The sequence below is a fragment of the Marmota marmota genome, unplaced genomic scaffold (assembly GCF_001458135.2).
Source record: "Marmota marmota marmota unplaced genomic scaffold, marMar, whole genome shotgun sequence".
Taxonomy (NCBI): Eukaryota; Metazoa; Chordata; class Mammalia; order Rodentia; family Sciuridae; genus Marmota; species Marmota marmota.
This window is the reverse complement of record NW_025999853.1, coordinates 11,528,267-11,550,133: the sequence shown is the minus strand read 5'-3', so window position 1 is coordinate 11,550,133 and position 21,867 is coordinate 11,528,267. Positions and strand designations below refer to the sequence as shown.

Sequence of the window (21,867 nt, the reverse complement as noted above, 5' to 3'; positions counted from 1 at the left end):
TTGTTGCCAACAGTGTCTACAACATATAGGAATAGAAGTTAACATATAGGAACAGAAGCTAAAAAAATAACTTTGAATTATAATCTCCTTAAAAAGAAATATGTTATGATTGAATTGATCTATTCAATATTACCTGCCCAAAACAAGTGTTTCTCGTTAAAACATACCAATAGTTACCAAATGTTGTTTAAATTTTCAACCTTCAAATGTAAATGAATAATATGTGCTTTTTTATTTAATGTGATTTTAAACATCTTGTTTTTTTTTAACTAACATCCTCTTATTTAACCTTCGATTGTTTTTCCATTTTATTATTTTAAGTTTGCTCTGCGTCATTCAGACAATTTTAAGAATAACCACCAGATGGCTCATCCCAGAAATGATCTAACTTTTGGTTTTCTCAGGAATAGAATTCTCATAAATTCCTTTTGGCATGATATGATGATTAAGATAGCCATATCTGTAGTTTTTTTCCTGACTAGTCCTTTCAACACTGCATTTGGTTGAGAAAATGTAATTTTTCTTCTCCTTACTGTTTATAGCTAGTATTATATTTTTATTTTTTAGTAAGAATTTCAGTTAAAGGTCTGCAAAGTCTATATCCATTTGAACAAAATGTTAATTGTACTTTATTAGATGTGCCTGCCCTAGAGTAACCTACTTGCATTGATGTTGGACAGCTGCCAACCTTCAGCTTAATGTCATGGTTGTAATTCAATTGGTAGACTACATGCTGGTTTTCAAATATAGTTTTACAAAACAGGAACAGTAGGGGGCATGCAGTGCTCAAGATGTTTGTTATCACACCGTATTAGGAGACCATATTTCACTTTCTGAAATCTGTGGTATTAGCTATTTTAATACTTAGAATGGTATTACTTTTAAAAAATGTACACTATGTGTATAGATAGTATTCTCTCACAAATAATGATTTTACTTGTCAGAATCATACTGCTGCTTTGTGGTATTCTGCTCAACTTACTCTAGGCATATGTGTGTGTTTGTGTGTGTGTGTGTGTGTATACAGAAAATTTCTAACTTAATATGTGACTAGCAACTGTACACACTGAATTTTGCATTTTGATTTTCAAATAGTGTACTTAACTATGAAAATGTTATGTAAATGGTAAAGCACTATGCAAATGATAGCTATCATCATTGTTTCAGCATTTAAGATTTTATTAAGGAACACTCTAATTCTCATTACATATGTGAATGCTGATCTATCTTTAAATATTCAACAGCTATAAAATGAATGATTGTATAAGGCAGGCAACTACTTCCTTTATGTGGGATATTCTTGTTAACAAAATATATTCATAAATGCCCAACTTAGTGCCTATGCATCCAAATGCCAAAGAATTTTTCAAATTTCTCCTGTAGGAAATGCAGCAGTGGAAAGTTTTGGCTGAGTAAAGATAAAAATATCATTTTTTCAATATGACTGCCTTTGCAAAACTCTAGAGTAAATTACAGCATGAGCAAACATATGACAAGTGCACCTGTTCATTGACTCTGGAATGTGATGGTCCATGATGAATAAGAATCTTCACAATTTCCACATCTCCTTTCCAGGCAGCCAGATGAATGGGAAAATAACCTTTGTTGTCTGCCACATTTGTTGATGCCTCATACTGAAGTAGTTTGAGAACTATTTCCCTAAGAAGGAACAAAAATAACAATAAGAGCACAAAAGAAAATACTGCTGAACAACACAGATTTTATTAGATAACTAATGAAAGTTTATTGAATAATTATTAGATAATTAATGAAAGTATAATAAAGTACATTAATGAAAGTATATTGAGCACCATGCAAAGTGCTAAAACATAATGTTGAGTTTAAGAGTTTGCCTATTCAACATGCTATTTTACTTACCTAGAAAACAATCACTGCTACATATGTGGTGCACACAATTAAACTATGTTTTAGTATTTTTCAGTGCTGGGGATCAAACCAGGGCCTTGTGCATGCTAGATAAGTGCTCTATCACTGAGCTAAGTCCCCAGCCCCAAGGAAACTACTTAATAGAATTTGGGCATAATATATCCTATCTCATTAACCAAATGAGTTAAGTAAAATTTTTTTAAATGATACTTCCTTCCATTATTTTTAAAAGGTCCTTCCAGATATCCCATATTTGAGATTTAGCACAGAAAAACAGTTACCATAATACCTCTGAGATACATTAATGGAACTTATATATCATGCTACAGAGAACTGAAATAAGTGATTTAAGACAAAAATAAAAGAAAAAGAGACAAGTAGGTAAAAGGCCCAACAATTAGATACAGTACTAGCTCTGGTTTAAAAAAATTAATAACTTTTCAGTCATGGCATACAACATACTTTGAATGTGTGATGTTCACACTTTAGTATTCCCCTTTCTTCTCTAAGCACAAGAAATGATTTCTAGAGGAAAATTCATTTGAGAGATCAGTTCCACCACTGCCGTAATTTCAACACACAATATAATCAACTATAGGATTTTGTACTCAATCCCCACCTGGTTCTTTAAAAATCTTGAAATAAATACTCAATTTCATGAACAATTGGTTGATAATTATTAGTATACCTTACATTGAACTTTGTGTAAAACATTCAACAGCAGTAATCCTAAATATATACTGTATTTTTGTTTGAATGCTTTAAGAAGCAAATTCTAAAAATTCACTAAGCAAAATCTTAGACACACACACATATAAATACAGAAAGACATAATATACAATTACATTGTATACTAAAGTTATTTCTGATATAACAAATCACCAATGGAGAAAGTAAATGTAAAAAAAACTAAATTTTATTTTTTCATACAGACTCTATAAGATACAAATCAGAAAAGTTGAAGGAAGTTTGAATAAAAGCTGAGTTAGAACTTTGGTAGCTCCAAAGAAAAAATTCACATGATAAAATACAAGGTACTAGCAAATGGTAAAAACACTATCCAAATAATCTGGCCTAAACATTGGACTTAGATGCTATATGTATGAAATCATAATAAAGGAACAATGAATATGTTACTAGAAATATTTAGAAGGTTTCAAGGAGTCTATTTTTCTAATATTAAGATTTCTGAGAATTAAGAAATAAACTTTATCTTAGCATGGCTTTCTTAAACCCCAGTATTATTTTATAGGCTCTAAACTTAGAAGGCTTAGATTTGAGTCCCAGCTATGTAAACTACCTAATGTTGAAAAACTTATTTAGTCTCACTTTTTCTTTTCTGTATAAGATATTGTAGAATATCTACTATTCAAGACTAGTAAGAATATTAAATTACACAAGTCACTTGATAAATAGTAAAACATTATGTAACTATTAGTACGTGTCTCAAGCAAAAATAAAATCCTTCAGAAGTGAAAAATGCTTATAGAAAATCACCTTTAAAAAAGAGAATCTGAAAACCAGAAGGAAACTTGAAGACCATCCAATTCACGTGGTTCTTCTCATTTCTCTTCCACACAAGAGTTATTATATAAGGTCTCCCATTCTGAGATAAATAAAAACCTATAGTGCAGTAATGATGATTCAATCAACACTTATGAATATCAAAAGCAGCTAAAACCCAGAGGATCTGGCTTGAAGTCCCAACTTTCTACTACTTGGTTACTGCGAGCAAATAAAATAATCTCTATCTCTCCTTCAGCTATTGCTAATATAAAATTTAGAGATTATATCTTGTTGCCAGTCTCAAAGGGTTATGATAATTAAATGACAAAAATGAGACTGTAAAATTAAATACAATCAAAAGCTATTACTATGGCAGGTTATTGCAATGTTGAACAATTCCAGTAATTTTTTTAAATAGAAATATTTCAGCATTTAAAAGGTCAAACAGTGCTCAAGGAAACTAATCAAACTAAATATATGTGGATCTAAAAGGGAGAATTTATCCTACCACAATACAGACTTCCCCAAATTATTGTTAAAGACAACTGTCAGAATTTCTTAATGTCTAAGAAAATAAAATAAAAATTTTGAAACTTCCATACAGTATTTACTTTTGCTGTGTTTAGATAAAGTTTGAGCATGTCCCCACAGGGTTCATTGTTGAAATTTAATCCCCACTGAGGCATTAAGGTGGAAACCTAATATAACTATGGTAGTTAGAGATGGAGCCTTTGGAAAGTGGTTAAGGTTAGATAAGACCATCAGGGTAGTAGAATCTCCATGATTGAATCCTGGTGGCTTTATGAAATAACACCAGAAGAGAGACACAGACCCATACAACTACATCCTGTCCCTTGCCATGTGGTGGTACCCCATACCACCCTGGGCCTCTCCCAACAAGACAGTCATCACCAGATGCAAGACCTGACTCTGGACTAGAATTAAAAGCTAAATAAACCTATTTTCTTTATAAAGTTACCCAGCCTCGAGAACTTCACTATAATAATGCAAAACAGAATAATACAACTTTCAAAGGGTAAAGAGAAAAAAACTTATGGAATCACCAACTCTATTTCCTTTTACTCTGATTCAAACCATTCAGAATTTCATTTGTTCTTTGGCTCAAATTTTATTGATATTTTTAATAATATATGTGATATGAAATTATTATTCTTTATCAGGAATATATGATGTAGTAAAAATTGCCAATTTAAAAAACTGATTTATTTACTGATCACTTATACTGTATAGTATTACCACTAATATCTATATCAGAAAAGGGTAATCTGTATATTTATAAAACTGCCTTTGGCAAACAATAAGATCCTAACTAAATACTATATCTTAAGTTTTTTAATATATTTATTTTATTAAATGTTTTATTAAATTTATTTTTAAATTTGAATTTTCTTTTAAAGTTTTATTTGATTTGAGTTTTATGTCTTATTTAGCAATATCAACAAATGAACTGGTTGAGCTCAGATTTCTAGTGTGAAAATATAATTGTGAAATATAACTATATGTGATCAAGTACATGCCTATCAGTTTTACCAAATCATAAATATAATCAATAAATAGTCATTCATCTTTCTTATGCATAAGTAGTATGAATTAAATCAAATTTTTTATCCAGTTTCATTAAGAACAAATTAAATTTCAGGTACTTTCTATAATATCTAAATTAGAAGGGTATACAGTATTAGAATACTAATTCAGTATTATTATTGTTTTTTTTTAATTTTTATTGGTGTAAACTTCATATATTATTCAGAGGTATCTACAAATGAATATGTTAATTATACTTTGTTACTTGACATGAAATATTATACTGATTGATGTCTGCAATATAATCCCTAAAATCTTAAACATACACTAGCAATTTTTCTTATATCCAGCATTTGAAAAAAAAGCAAATGCTCTAAGGGAATAGCTCAATGGTAGAGTTCATGCTTGGCATGTATGAAGCCATGGGTTCAATCCCCAGCAGATACACCCATGAGATGTTTTAACATTCTAATGTAAATGTGATAGGACCACAGGAAAAATAATTCCATTTCCAGGAGCAAAAAAAATATCAAATTAAATAATAATAATACAATTTAAATAATTTCAATATTTTGCAGCTTTTTAAATTAATATATGTAAATTCTGGGGGAAACTGAAATTCTAAAAGTATTGATTTCACTTCTATATTTAATTTGCATTTATTTTCTTATAGCTATCAATACATTTCTGATTAATATGAAATGTCTTTCAAGAAGTTCTCTAAGAGTACTAAACAAAATTAAATTAATTGCAAAGTTCAATAATCAAATTTCTTTGCCTCAATAGCAAAATTCCCTATATTTAAATCACAACTAAATACTTGTTAGGAAACTACAAGGAACTTCAAAATAAATGCAAATCATCTTCATATGGAGGAAGGTTAGCCAATTGCTATTCAGAAGATAATTAAGGGATTCTCATTTGTAGTAGAAATACTTGAAACGATGAGTCTTCCATATTTTAAAGAAAAAACTGATATGTCTCTATACTATCTATCAAAATAACTTTTTCTAACATTTGATGATAATAACTTTCTAATCTATATTATAAATAACCCAGGAAATCACCAATAGAGTACATTTCCTATTGTATCCAGATCTGGTTACTTGAAGACAAATTTGCCAATATGAAATAATGCATTTCAGGTACAAACTGCTGCTCCATTTGTGGATTAACTAGTATGGAGAAACAAGGACTCTCAATAAAATGTACAAAATAGGAAGAACTGGGTTTAATTTAGTAGGAAGGCCTTAAATTATATGTTGGGGGCAGGGGGAAAACCAGTAATTCAAAAGAAAAACCCACACTGCCTCTAATATTCATTCCTTCCAGCTCTGATTCCAAGAACTTTAGCCTAGAAATTATAATGTTTATGGAAGCATTGTAGAGCTCAGGGATACAAAGGTCAACAGTAACAAACATGAAAATTAATGTGTTTCTATGTTGTCTGCTAAGGTTTACTTGGAAAGAATACAACATAATCAAATACTAATTACTAATACTAAGTGAGAAAAGCAAAGGCAAAGAATAGAAATATCATCCTTCTCTGTCTCTGGTGACATTTTTTTTCTCCTTCATATGTCTTTTTTTACTTAAGCCAATATTAAAATTAGCATTCCACGTGAACAAGTATGTTCCCTTGATGATAAGGGAAAGTAATCCAGAAATACATTATGTGATACAGAAAAACTACAAAATTCACACACAAAGGACAGCTAATGTAAAGTATGAGTAAAAGCCTTGACTTTCGTAAGCAGTACTTAGGTTACAGATATAGCTCCTCCCCTTACTATATAAGTGGCCACTATGTCACTTATCCAAAAATGGCCTTGTTTCTCCATCTATAAAATGTGGGAGGTGAGTGGGATCAGGCAGAATAAATTATATCTACTTGTAAAATCCACAAATAATTTAAATATGCAAAATCAAGAAACATATGCTATACATTAAAATTCAAATTTCAGAACTATAGCATCATAACAGATAACTTTGCCACAAGTAATACACAATACAGAATATCAAAAAAATGTTATAATTGCATGGAAAATGATGAATATATAGTGAATGTATTCAATACATTGAACTGAGGCCTAGAAATATTAAGAAAATGGGTTAAGGTCATACAACTAACAGAGGGAGATAAAATTAGAATTTTCCTGCTTTTTCCAATGCCTACAGGATGATGCTAAGTAAAATCTTATATATTAAAAAGTAAGGTAAAGAAAATCTTCAGAAGAATATCTGTAATAAAAAGGATCTTAAAAGATAGCTGGTCAAATTTGCAATCTCTTCATGATATTCTTTTTTTAATATTTATTTTTTAGTTGTAGTTGGACACATTACCCTTATTTATTTATTTTTATGTGATGCTGATGATCCAACCCAGGGCCTCACACATGCTAGGTGAGTATTCTACCGCAGCACAACCCCAGCCCTCTTTATGATATTCTTTTTTTTTTTTTTTGAATCATACTCTTTTTTTTTGAGAGAGAGAATTTTTTTTAATATTTATTTTTTAGTTTTCGGCGAACACAACATCTTTGTTTTGTATGTGTGGTGCTGAGGATGGAACCCAGGCAGCATGCATGCCAGGCGAGCGCGCTACCGCTTGAGCCACATCCCCAGCCCTATGATATTCTTAATGATTGTTATTCAGTTCCCTTAAATTATCTTCACTTTCTACATTGCCAATAGAAAAAAAAATACAATGAGGAGAAAAAAAAACATATCTCAATGGCTAGAATTTCATATGGCTATCATGTACAAATCAATAATATTTCCTAAACACTTCACTGAAAATCCATTTTGGGAAAATAATGTTTTGAGAAGTGCTTATAATACCAATCTGAGAAAGAACAAGAAAAGTAGTAGAGTTCAAGTGATCAGGCCCAAGATATCCTGCTAATTATATTTGATAGAGTTGATCTTCCAAAGTAGAATTAAGAAATATGGTACTACCTGAATCCACAATTAAGATAGCCAGCCAAGGAAGCCATCAGTAATCTGCCTTTGGCAAATTTAATTTGTCTTTGTTCCTGTTGACCCAGGTACAAAGAATAATAAATAATAATTTTCTCTTAAAAGAGTTAGATATGTAGACACATTTTCCATTCTACGGAAAGTTAAAAAAAAAAAAAGACCCAGCTCCATACCTTGCCTCCCAAACATTCTAAGTTAGATGGTATAAGATAACATAATATAAAAAGGGAGTGGATGAAAAGAAATTTATTTTGGGAATTCCAATACTCATCCAAATAAAAAACATTAAGTTTATAATATTTTATTAAATAGCTGATTCTTTAAACACACTGATAATGTTAGATTTACTCAATAAGTATAAAGAATAAAATTTCATGATGATAAATCATGATCAAAAAAAAGTATATTTCTTGCTGTGAGGAGTTTTATGACCATTAAGCTTAAAATTAAGTAAAACTAAGTTATTTGTGTCTTAAATCACAGAATAAAACAAATGTTCTAGGATGGAAAACAAAAACTAACTACATTTTTAAAGCAGTAATTACCACATTCAAAACACTAAAGAGAAAAACAATAATCCAGATCTCAGAAAAATAACTTGGGTCATTCGTGAAAAGGAAAAATAGGGAGGAGGGATAAATACATTAAGAGGGACATTTTTCTTCTAGTGGAAATGAAAGGAAAATCTGAATCATTCAGAAGACTAAACTATTATGTTACCTAGCTAAAATACTGCATATAAAGTGGTGCTCATAGTTACACATTCCTTCATTCCCCAAATATACTATCACATTATTTGAAACATAATTCCATAAGTTTAAAAAAGTTTAGAGTTGAGAAGTTTAAAACCAGAAAGATGATCATTGGTGACAAAGAGAAAGCATTTAAGAAAACATGAAGGATTTTTAAAGTGAAAAAATCACTGAAAATATAAGAGCTTATAAGAGCAGGAATCTATTAAGATTTCCCTCCTAGTGAATATTTGGTGGGTGAGTACAGATAGATACCAAAAGAGACAGGAGGGTCCATGTTTGTATAAATATATCAAATATATACTGTCATGCATAACTAAAAAGAAGAATTAATTTTTTAAAATTTTTTAATAAACTAAATGGAGCTTCCAGGGGGGGAAAAAAGAGGTAGAAAGGTGTTATCAAGTGGTTTTATCCTTTTCTTTCCCCAAAGCTACAATGAATAATATGGTTATGTCACTTCTTCCATTCTCCCTACATGATATTTAACTATATCAGCATTTCTTTCAGTTTTTACTGTGCACACAATCATTCTCAACAACATTCCTACCAAGTTTAACTTGGCATCTGGTGCCTCTCCAAATTCACCTAACAGTGGACTCATGACAGTACAGAAAGACACCATCAGATGTAATTAACTTCATTACATGTAACTAAATACCCAGGATTCCAGTCCAAATAAGTGACACTTACTTATGTCCATTTAAGGCTGCATGGTGTAAAGCAGTGTAACCGGAACTGTCAGTGCAGTTCACATTGGGGCCTCTCCAGATGCTGCAAATAAAGCACAAGCGCAGAGTTAACAGTTAAGCAGAATCGTGCTTTGAAAAACAAAAAGAAGCCTGATAGTTTCACAGTCAGCATCATGTTGTAAATGAAAATTTTAGTCACGTAGAAAATGATTGCCATATATCATGTTTCTTCTCAAAATAACTTCATTTGTTTAATTCAGGGAAATTAATAGGATTTATAACTATTCTGGAAATTATTAGTGAATGTGTGCTCACTGCCATGCATTGAAGTTTGGATACAAAAATTCCCTATTACTTTCTATTATTATTCATATATTATGTTCAGATACTATAATCCTACCAATGAATAAAGATTTATGACACCTGCCTCCTCATTAACATACTCATTCTGATTTATGTAAGTTATAACATATTTTTGCATTATGGGAAGAACATAAACTCTTCTTGCTGTTCTACTGCTACCAAGAAAATATATTCAATATTTCACACTTAAAAATAAAACTGAAGATATGGACTATAATAAACCATAAGATGATCCCATCAAATTTGCAGTTATCATTGATTCTGCTACATGATATATTCTGGAGATAGAATGTAACTATATAAAAGAGTCCATGTTATCCTTGGTCACTATAATTAAAGAAATTATTTTTAGCTTTTGGAAAAATAAGGCATTAAAAGATACTCCTCTAAAGCAGACAAAATATGACTAATGTTTATGATACTAAAGTTATCCAAGATACTATCAAATGACAAAAATTCACAAAATATTTATTGCACATCAATTGTTGGTCACATATTAAGATAGGCACTGAGAGCATAAAATTATAGCTCAAAGTCCTTCTTTATAAGAATATAGTCTGATGGAGAAGACAGACATTAAACTAATAACTAAAAAGTACTAAGATAATTAAAGGGCCAGAAAGCACACAAGCCCAACTCTGAGAAGTGAATGAACAGCTATCCCAAATAAGAAATCATGAGAGAATTAAACTAAGGTAGAACAATGAGAATGAGTAGACTGTTAAGACTCAATTAAAAAAAAAAAAGAATCAATAAGACAAGAGGTTGCAGGGAGCAATAGTCCAAAATGACTCAGACTTCAGGCTTTGTTAACTAAAAGGAAAAGGAAAATATTAGCTAAGATGTGGGAAAAAAAAAAGCAGATTTTCTGGTAACAAGACAATGAAGGAGGAAACAATGACTCTTATTTTGGAGACATTAAATTTTTACTATCTGACATAATAATAAAATTAAGGATTTCCAGAAGGCTATAAAAGTATACAGTAATTAGAAATATGGTTTTCAAGTTACACTACCTGAGTTCAAAATCTGTCCCAGTTACTTGTTGGAAGTAGCCCAGGATTTAAGAACTAACCCTCTCTGAAACTCAGTTCCTCATTTGCAAAATGGAGATAATAATTACAAATTATATTATTACCTTATAGTGTTTTTTCAGGAACAAATGAATCAATATCTACAAAGCTCATAGTGAAGTACTAGAACACAATACTAGCATGTATTATTAAAATGTAAATAGTTAAAATGTAAAAGCATAGAAAAACCAAACAGGAATCAAAACAAAGCTGAATGGCTGGACAGAGAGTGTAGTTTAGTGGTGGAGTGCTTAGTTAGCATGGGCAAGGGAGGGAGGGAGAGAGTAAAGTAGGGAGCAATGAAGGGAAGGAGGAAAAAAGCAGAATAATTTTATTAATATTAGACAAACTAGATTCAGAGCAAAGCTATTACATGGGGGGTAGAGAGAATCATTTCATAAATGGGCAAAAATATTAAAACAATAAAATAATCCAAACATTTTTGGCATACAGTAAAACTTCAAAACAATGAATCATGCAGGCATGGTAGCCCACACCTGTAATCCTCATGGCTTGGTAGGCTAAGGCAGAAGGATGCAAGTTCAAAGCCAACCTTCACAATTTAGAGAAGCCCAAAGCAACTCAGCAAAACTCTTGTCTCTAAATAAAATATTAAAAAGAGCTGGGGGGCTGGGGTTGTGGCTCAGTGGCAAAGAACTTGTCTCACCTGCGTGGGGCACTGGGTTCAATCCTCAGCACCACATAAATAAATAAAAGATATTGTGCCATCTACATCAACATCTGGGGATATGGCCCAGTGCTTAAGCATCCTTGGGTTCCATCCCTGGTATCCAAAAAAAAAAAGAAAAAATATATAAATATATATATGTATATGTGTATGTGTGTGTGTGTGTGTATATATATACACACACATATATGAATCAAACTGATAAACTGCCAATATCCACATATATTTTAAGATTTAAATATCTCCTCTCTCAATAATTGATAAAACAAATAAACAGAAAAATCAACAATGGAATATAAGGCTTGAATAAATACTATCAACCAATTTGACCTAACTGAAATGTATTCAACACTGTACAGTTTAGATATGTTGTCCCCCAGAAAGCTCACGTGTGAGACAATGCAAGAAGGTTTGGAGGAGAAATGACTGGGTCATAGCCTTAACCTAATCAGTAAATTGATCCAGATGGGATTAACTGAGTGGTAACTGGAGGCAGGTGGGGATGGTTGGAGGAAGTGGTTCATTAGGGGCATGAATATGGGATATATATTTTGTATCTGGTGAGTGGAGTCTGCTTTCTGATCACCATGTGAGCTACTTCCCTCTGCCACAATGCCACCATGATGTTCCACCTCACCTTGTGCCCCAAGGAATGGAGAGGGCCTTCTATGGACTAAAACCTCTGAAACTATGAGCCATCAAATGAACTTTTCCTCCTCTAAAATTGTTCTCGTCTGATCCTTTAATCACAGCAGTGAAAAAGTTGACTAAAACAAACATTGTAACAATAACAGCAGAATACACATTCTTTCAAAAAAAACTCAGGACATTTACCAAAATATAGCATCTTGTAGATCATAAAACAAGTCCCAATACATTTAAAATCATTAAAATCACATAAAATATATACTCTGACTCCAGGGGAATTAAATTAGAAATCAGTAACTAATTAGAAATCATAAATATTGGAAACTAAACATAAGTCAAAGAAGATATCAAAAAGAAAAATAAAAAAATATTTTGAACTAAAAGAAAGTAAATACAATATATCAAAACTTTTTAGGGCTGGGGTTGCAGGGCAGACACCTGCCAGAGCCTAGCCTCTGGCGCAGGATCGCCCATTCAGTCCAGCAGACTACCTGGAGCTGAGACCCAGCCAGACAGCCCACACCAGACCGCATGGGACCCAGGCTCACAATAGGCCCTGGTCTACCCCTCTTCCACCAGCAGGGCAGACACCTGCCAGAGCCTAGCCTCTGGCACAGGACCGCCCCTTCGGGAGTCAGGCCTGGCCCAGATCTGTCCACACTGACTTACACAGGACCCATGTCCAGAGTAGGTCCCAGTTCACCCCACACACACCTGGGAGCCTAAACCTAAGCCTAACCCATCTTGGAACACTGCAGTCATTGCCAAAGCCTTCCCCACACAGTAGCCCCTAACTTTTTGAAAACAGATAGAGCCTACAAGCAGCTGCATCTCACAGCAGGCATCCTGAAGGGAGTATGAGGCCCAGTCTTGCAGCCCCATCTTTGTAAGACATTGCTTCCATCTTGAGGCACCTTAACTATTATCTCAGGTTACCTCTGCTATTGCCACCACCAACCTTAGATGCAGTAGTATATACTGAGGGACACTGGCAGGGTCTGGAAGCCAACATCAAGGTGAGGTACAGACAATCTACACGGGTACTACAAGAATATAGGGAAGAAACTGTAATATTTCAGATCCACACTGCAAGAAAGGAAGACACATAGACATCATGAGAAAACAAGGGAGGAAAGTGCCCCAAATAAACCAGGATACTATAATAACAGAATCCAAGAACAGGGAAGTTGATGAAATGTCAGAGAAGGAATTCAGAAGATTCATAAATAAAATGATCTGTGAATTAAAGAATGACCTAAATGAGCAAATACAAGCAAAAACTGATCACTCCAACAAAGCAATAAGAGAGCAAATACAGGTAGCAAAAGATTACTTCAAGAGAGAGATAGAGACTCTGGGGAAAAAAAATGTCAAATGCTTTCTTTTTTAAAATATTTTTTTAATTGTTGATGGCCTTTATTGTCTTTATTTTTATGTGGTGCTGAGAATTGAACCCAGTGTCTCATGCATGCTAGGCGAGCACAGTACCACTAAGCCACAATTCCAGCCCCACCAAATGCTTTCTTTGATATAAGGAGGCTGATCCACGGGATAGGGAAAGAGAGCATAAGAGGAACAGACATGCTTTCCCCTTAAGAACAAAAACAAGGCAAGGATTTCTGTTCTCGCTACTTCTATCCATCAATGAACTGGTGGTCCCAGCAAATGTACTGACTAGAAAATGCAATGACAAGAAAGAGAAATAAAAGCTATCAAGGTTATGTGGAAAGAAAAAAAAAATCATTGTAAGGCAAAATAACAAAATCCCATGGAATCTACACAAAACCTACCAAAACTAAACATAATTATGGGATTCTGTGTGAGAACTCTCAGACTATCACTTTTACTTCACTTCCATAAGTCTAAATTTAATTCAAAATAAAATGGTTTTTAAAAGTAAATCTTACTCCAAAAAAGCAACAAAATAAAGTGTATTTAGCCAAGTTGCAAGAAACAACTTAATATATAAACATTAACTATATTTCAATACACTAGTAAAAAACAGAAATTAAAACTTCTTGAAAATACTAGCCAGTTACCAAAAAAATACCATTTCATAAAAAAATTAAATGCTTAGGAATAAATTTGACAAGAGATGTGCAAACATATACAATGAAAACTACAAAATATTGCTGAAAAAAATTTAACAGTACCTAAAAAATGTTGAGATATGCCAAATTGATCAGTCACAAGATGCAACTTTCAACAAATTGATATTTGGATTCAATGAAGTCAAGTCAAAATCCCAATAGCTGTTGTATAAACTAACTAGTTTTAAAATTCATATGGAAATGCAAAGAACTTAAAATAGTCAAAGTAGCATTGAAAAGAGGAACAAAGTTTGAGATTTACACTACCTGGTTTCAAAACTACAAGAAAGCTATAGTAAAGAAAATCTCATAGTGTCGTAGTTGGAGTAAAGACAGATTAATGGATCAGAAAGGAAGAATACAGTGTTTAGCTAGATAGATCCATCTTGTGCTCTCAGATTAGAAGAATTAATATTGTTAAACTGGCCATACAACACAAAGCACTATAAAGATTCACTACAATCTCCAATGGCATTCTCCACAGAAATAGAAAAAAATTCTAAAATTTATGGAAATCATAAAAGATAGTTAAAAAGCCGAAACAATTCTGAGAAAGGAAAATGAAGTTGGATATTTCACACTTCAAGATTTAGAAGTTTATATCAAAGCTAAGTAATCAAACAGTATGATACGGCATAAAAACACACGCATTACCAGTGAAACAGAATAGATAGCACAGAATAAACCCAAGCCTGTATGGAAAACAAATTTTTGAGAAGGATACCAAGAAGACAAAATGGGGAAAAGATATTCTCTTCAATAAATGGTAGCAGGAAAACTAGATTTATACATACAAAAAAATAAAATTTGATCCTTATCTTTCACAATACCTAAAAATCAACTCAAAATGGATTAACAACAAAAAAACAAACAAACAAACAAAAACATAAATAGGCCTCAGAAACTTTAAAAAATGTTAAAAGAAAAAATAGTTGGGAAGTTCTTAGATACTGGCCTTGGCAATAATTGGGTATTCCACCAAATGCTTAAGCCACAAAAACAAAAATAAATAGATGGTATTATATCAAACTAAAAATCTTCTAAAAAAGCAAAGGTAACAATAAATGAAATAGCAGCCTGTGGATTGGGGAAACAAAATATCTACAAACTACATATCTGAAAAGGAGTGAATATCTAAAATTTATGAAGAAATCATAGAACTCAAAAGCAGCAAAACAATCCAACTCAAAAATAAAAAGATGTGTTATCAAAGGGTATAAATAATAAATAGATATGTAGGATGAACAACTCTAGAAATCTAATTTACAACATGAGGACTATTGGTAATAAAACTGTACTATATGAGATTCAAGCTAAATGAATAGATTTTAGCTGCTTTATCTACAAAGAAAAAAAGTTAACTGAGATGATGGGTATATTCATTTGCTTTACTATAGTAACTTTTGTTTTTTATCAACTATATGAATCCAATAGAATAATGTTGTGTACCTTAAATATACACAATAGAATTTCTTTCTTTCTTCTTCCTCCCTCCCCCACCTCATCCCACTCTCTCTGTAGACAGGGTCTTGCTATATTGCTCAGGCTGGCCTGGAAGTCACCATCCTCCTACCTCAGCCTCTCAAGTAAAAGGGATAACAGGTTTGCTCTACCCCACCCAACTAAAATTTCTTTAAAAAAAAAAATCACAATAAGATACTACAACATATCTATCAGAATTGTATCATTAAAACAACTTCACATACATCTGTCAATGGGGTATAAATCAAATAGAATACATACACAGCTGGTAGACATGTAAATTAGTACCACCACTTTGGAAATAATTTGGCAGTTTCATTAAAAGTTATACAAATACCATACAATCCAACCATTGTACTCTAGGTATTTAGTTAAGAGAAATGAAATGCACGTGAATATTCATAACAGCTTAATTTTCACCACACAAAACTGAAACAACCCAAAAGTTCACTAGCAGGTGAACAGATAAAAAAATGATATCCATATACAGAATACTACTCAAAAATAAAAAGAATGAATTACTAAAATACCCAACATTATTGGTTGAAAATGCAAATCAATTAGATTCTCTAGTTTCCCTTGCCTTCTCAGAACAGCAGTGACTGCCCTCCATCTCCCTAGTGGCATGGATAATACACTTACATACTCTCAAGACTATAAGATAACAGGCACAGTTAAATGCAAATGTGCCAACTAGAGATAGGATCTAAAGAAATGTTTACATAAAACCTTCCTTGACTGGGCTTCTAAGAAACAATAGCAAGGCTTATATTCTCCAGGCAGTCCATTGGAATATTCTTATCTAGATAAAAACAAATAATCCAAAAGGACCCAAATACACTTACAGTGAAGTTCTCTCATTGATACCAAGATGGGTGAACACAGACCATCCTATGGTATAACTAGAATCCTAGGAAATACTTTACAACTAACAACACAAAAACATGTGGTGGCAGCAGGGTGGGGAGAGGGGTAGAAGAAGAGCCCTAAGCCTTTATCATTTTCTTTGATAAATATCCAATAACTTTATCCAAATTGAGGCCATTTTACCTTTAGATGGGAAGAGCTAACAAAGGTATCTAACAAATCAAGCACACCACTGAAAGCCTACAATCTCCAAGTCCCAACACCATGAACTAAAACTTACCATTAACATTTGAAATCCTTCACTCTCGAATACAAACAACATCCAAAGACATCCATTCATCCAAGGAAAACCTCAATCAATAAAGAAGCCAAAACACAGAAAAAAATAGAAATAAACTTCAAAATAAAGAAACTTGGAAGAAATTTAGACTGCACAGGAAGAAGAAAAACTTTAAAATACTATCGTTAATATTCTCTAAAATAAGAAGATGAATGTAAGAAGAATTCAATAATAAAGAAAATCAATAAAGATGAGAGAAGAAGATGGCGGCGAGGGGAGTGCATTGCCCCCGTGTGCCGCGTCACTGTGTGGGAGTATGACGAGTCAGGACGGCTAAAGGCTATCTTGTTAGGAATTTCCAGCAATAGTGGGGTGCTCCAGAACCTGGAGGAAGGATTTCCATCGCACGAAGATCGGCTACGGGGACTCAAACGCGAGAGATTTGTCACACGGAGGGTAACACTGCTTATTCAGCAAATCGCCCCGCGGATAGAGTCTGCAGCGCGCGCTGGGAAACGAGGAGATAGCGGCGCAGGGATACAGCGCTGCAGTTTCTGCCAGCCATGCAAGCACCGTACTCAGTGCTGAATTCTGGGTTCGAGACGGGGGAAGGAAGCGGTCCATTTCGGTTCTCCACACCGGTCAGACCACAGAGGAGGCCAGCGGACACCATCTTGGAGAGCTGACGTCACCATCCCTGTTTTCAACTGACCGCAGCTCATTCAGCCATAGAACAGGTAATTTCAGGCTGCCATTCGCCTGTGGCTTGCAGACAGATTACTCAGGCTCAGTGCCTGAGTACTTCTTGGAGCCTGCTCTTATCAGAGCATACACCGAGCACGGAGCGGCCGAGTTCCGGCTGCCGGAGCTGCCCTGGCACAGGGCGAAGGAGCCCGCGGAAACTGCTGCTTGGAGCCTGCTCTTATCAGAGCATACACCAAGCACAGAGCGGCCGAGTTCCAGCTCCCGGAACTGCCCAGGCCCAGGGCTAAGGAGCCTGCGGAAACTGCTTCTTGGAGCCTGCTCTTATCAGAGCATACACCGAGCACAGAGCGGCCGAGTTCCGGCTCCCAGAGCTGCCCTGGCCCAGGGCTAAGGAGCCCGCGGAAACTACTTCTTGGAGCCTGCCTTATCAGAGCATACACCAAGCACGGAGCGGCCGAGTTCCAGCTCCCGGAACTGCTCTAGCCCAGGGCTAAGGAGCCCGCGGAAACTGCTTCTCGGTCCGGGTCCTGCTGAGAGCCGGTCAGGAATCACCCATTGCTTTGGTTACCCGGCAAAGGGAACGAAATGCTGCCATTCGCATAGGATACCAACACGGCAGAGATCTGATGTCATCAGAAAGCGGCGGAGGAGAGAACTTCATCAATACCAGTGGCGACAGAAACAGTTGGTCTCCTGGTAGGGAGGGTGAGGCACAGACACCCGAGTCTCTCTCGATTTGTCGTCGAGCCAGAGGGGAGGAGCCGGGCCGCCGCCCGCGCCCGGAGCAGGCCCAGCAGCTCGCTGGCGTGGTGGTCGCGTCACCCCATTTGGAGAGGGGGCGGAGCGGAGCCGCCACCCGCGCCCGCAAGGTGGGCAGACCCGCGACCCAGTGGTACACGGGCGTGGTAGGAGGGGCAGGGCAGAGCCGCCGCCCGCGCTTGCAAGGTAAACAGACCTGTGACAGACTGGCGGGTCAGGCCCAGTGGCCTGCCAGTGTGGTACACACGTCACCCCAACTGGAGTAGGGGCAGAGCAGATCCTTCGCCCACGCCCGGATCAGGCCCTGCCGGTGTGGTGGTCACGTGACCCCAATTGGAGTGGGGGCGGAGCGGAACCACCACCCGTGCCCGCAGGGTGAGCAGACCTGTGACCAACCTGCAGATCAGGCCCAGGGGTCCGCAGGCGTGGTAGGAGGGGCAGGGCAGATCCGCCGCCCGCGCCTCCAAGGTAGGCAGACCTACAACAGACCGGCGGATCAGGCCCAGGAGCCTGCCGGCGTGGTACAAACACCACCCTAATTGGAGTAGTGGCAGAACAGAGTCGCCGCCCGTGCCAGGAACAGGCCCAGCGTCCTGCAGGCGGGGTAGTCACGACACCCCATTTGGAATAGGGGCAGAGTAGAACCGCCGCCCGTGTCTGCAGGGTAGGCAAACCTGCAACCGACTGGCGGATCAGAACCGGTGGCCTGCCGGCGTGGTACACTCCTCACCCCAATTGGAGTAGGGGCAGAACAGAGCCGCCGCCAGTTCCCAGAACAGGCCCAGTGACCTGCCGGCGTGGTAGCCACGACACCCCAATTGGAATAAGGAGAGAGCAGAGCCGCCGCCCGCACCTGCAGGAAAGATACGCAAGCAGTATGAAAAGACAAGGAAAGAAAGGACCACAAGCAATGCAGGTCAACGCAACTTTAGAAGAGGTAACAGCTGCAGCAGATGGAATGTCAGATAAAGAATTCAGGATATACATGCTTCAGATGATCTGGAGTATCAAGGAAGACATTAAACAGCAAAATCAGACAATGAAAGATCACTTCGACAATGAATTACGCAAACAAATCCAGGAAGCAAAGGATCAACTATACAGGGAGATAGAGGTTATAAAAAACAAACAAACAGAAATCCTAGAAATGCAGGAAGCAATAAACCAACTTAAAAACTCAATGGAGAATACTACCAGCAGAGTAGAACACTTAGAAGATAGAACATCAGACAATGAAGACAAAGTATTTCAACTGGAAAAGAACATAGACAGCTCAGCAAGACTGTTAAGAAACCATGAGCAGAACATCCAAGAAATATGGGATAACATTAAGAGACCAAACTTAAGAGTCATTGGGATACAGGAAGGTACAGAGCTCCAAACCAAAGGAATGAGCAGTCTATTCAATGAAATAATACGAGAAAACTTCCCAGACTTGAAGAATGAGACAGAATCCCAAATCCTAGAAGCCTACAGGACGCCGAATGTGCAAAATCATAAGAGATCCACACCTAGACACATTATAATGAAGATGCCCAACATACAGAATAAGGAGAGAATTTTAAAAGCTACAAGAGAAAGGAAGCAGATTACATTTAGGGGTAAGCCAATCAGGATAACAGCTGATCTTTCAACACAGACTCTGAAAGCTAGAAGATCCTGGAATAACATATTTCAAACACTGAAAGAAAATGGGTTCCAACCAAGAATTGTGTATCCAGCGAAATTAAGCTTCAGGATGGAAGATGAAATTAAAACCTTCCACGATAAACAAAAGTTTAAAGAATTCGCAGCTAGAAAACCATCTCTTCAAAACATCCTCGCCAAAGCATTACAGGAAGAGGAAATGGAAAATAACAATGAAAACCAACAGTGGGAGGTAGGACAGTAAAGGGGGGGGAAATAATCAAAGAGGAAAACAAACCATGTTTAGTAACAGAAATAAACAAATATGGCTGGAAGAACAACCCATATCTCAATAATAACCCTAAATGTTAATGGCTTAAACTCACCAATTAAGAGACACAGGCTAGTAGAATGGATCACAAAACAAGACCCAACAATATGCTGCCTACAGGAGACGCATTTGATAGGAAAAGACATACATAGGCTGAAGGTGAAAGGTTGGGAAAAATCATATCACTCATATGGACTTCGGAAACAAGCAGGAGTGTCCATACTCATATCAAATAAAATAGATTTCAAGCCAAAGTTAATCAAAAGGGATAAAGAGGGACACTACATACTGCTTAAGGGAACCATACACCAACAAGACATAACAATCATAAATATTTATGCCCCAAACAATGGTGCAGCTATGTTCGTCAAACAAACTCTTCTCAAGTTCAAGAGTCTAATAGACCACCATACCATAATCATGGGAGACTTCAACACACCTCTCTCGCCACTGGACAGATCTTCCAAACAAAAGTTGAATAAGGAAACTATAGAACTCAATAACACTATTAATAACCTAGACCTAATTGACATATATAGAGTATACCACCCAACATCAAGCAGTTACACTTTTTTCTCAGCAGCACATGGATCCTTCTCAAAAATAGATCATATATTATGTCACAGGGCAACTCTTAGACAATATAAAGGAGTAGAGATAATACCATGCATCTTATCTGATCATAATGGAATGAAACTGAAAATCAACGATAAAAGAAGGAAGGAAAAAGCATACATCACTTGGAGAATGAACAATAGGTTACTGAATGATCAATGGGTTATAGAAGACATCAAGGAGGAAATTAAAAAATTCTTAGAGATAAATGAAAACACAGACACAACATATCGGAATCTATGGGACACATTGAAAGCAGTTCTAAGAGGAAAATTCATTGCTTGGAGTTCATTCCTTAAAAAAAGAAAAAACCAACAAATAAATGATCTCATACTTCATCTCAAAATCCTTGAAAAAGAAGAGCAAAACAACAGCAAAAGAAGTAGAAGGCAAGAAATAATTAAAATCAGAGCTGAAATTAATGAAATCGAAACAAAAGAAACAATTGAAAAAATTGACAAAACTAAAAGTTGGTTCTTTGAAAAAATAAACAAAATCGACAGACCCTTAGCGATGCTAGCGAAGAGAAGAAGAGAGAGAACTCAAATTACTAGCATACGGGATGAAAAAGGCAATATCACAACAGACACTTCAGAAATACAGAAGATAATCAAAAACTATTTTGAATCCTTATACTCCAATAAATTAGAAGATAGTGAAGGCATAGATAAATTTCTTAAGTCATATGATCTGCCCAGATTGAGTCAGGAGGATATAGACAACCTAAACAGACCAATATCAATTGAGGAAATAGAAGAAACCATCAAAAGACTACCAACTAAGAAAAGCCCAGGACCGGATGGGTATACAGCAGAGTTTTACAAAACCTTTAAAGAGGAACTAATACCAATACTTTTCAAGCTACTTCAGGAAATAGAAAAAGAGGGAGAACTTCCAAATTCATTCTACGAGGCCAACATCACCCTGATACCTAAACCAGACAAAGACACTTCAAAGAAAGAAAACTACAGACCAATAT

The 21,867-nt window shown here is 35.6% G+C and overlaps 1 protein-coding gene across 13 annotated transcripts in view; it reads right to left on the bottom strand.

The window, feature by feature from the left end:
* Positions 1-21,867, bottom strand: part of Anks1b (ankyrin repeat and sterile alpha motif domain containing 1B) — a 1,073,630-nt gene that overhangs the window by 893,482 nt on the left and 158,281 nt on the right. For all 13 annotated transcript variants that reach the window (XM_048803345.1, XM_048803363.1, XM_015482887.2 and 10 more), the window contains exons 2-3: positions 9,363-9,443; positions 1,503-1,659 (exon numbers count right to left, since the gene is read on the bottom strand). In XM_048803345.1, coding sequence (XP_048659302.1) covers positions 1,503-1,659; positions 9,363-9,443 — 238 coding nt within the window. The remainder of the gene's footprint in view (positions 1-1,502; positions 1,660-9,362; positions 9,444-21,867) is intronic.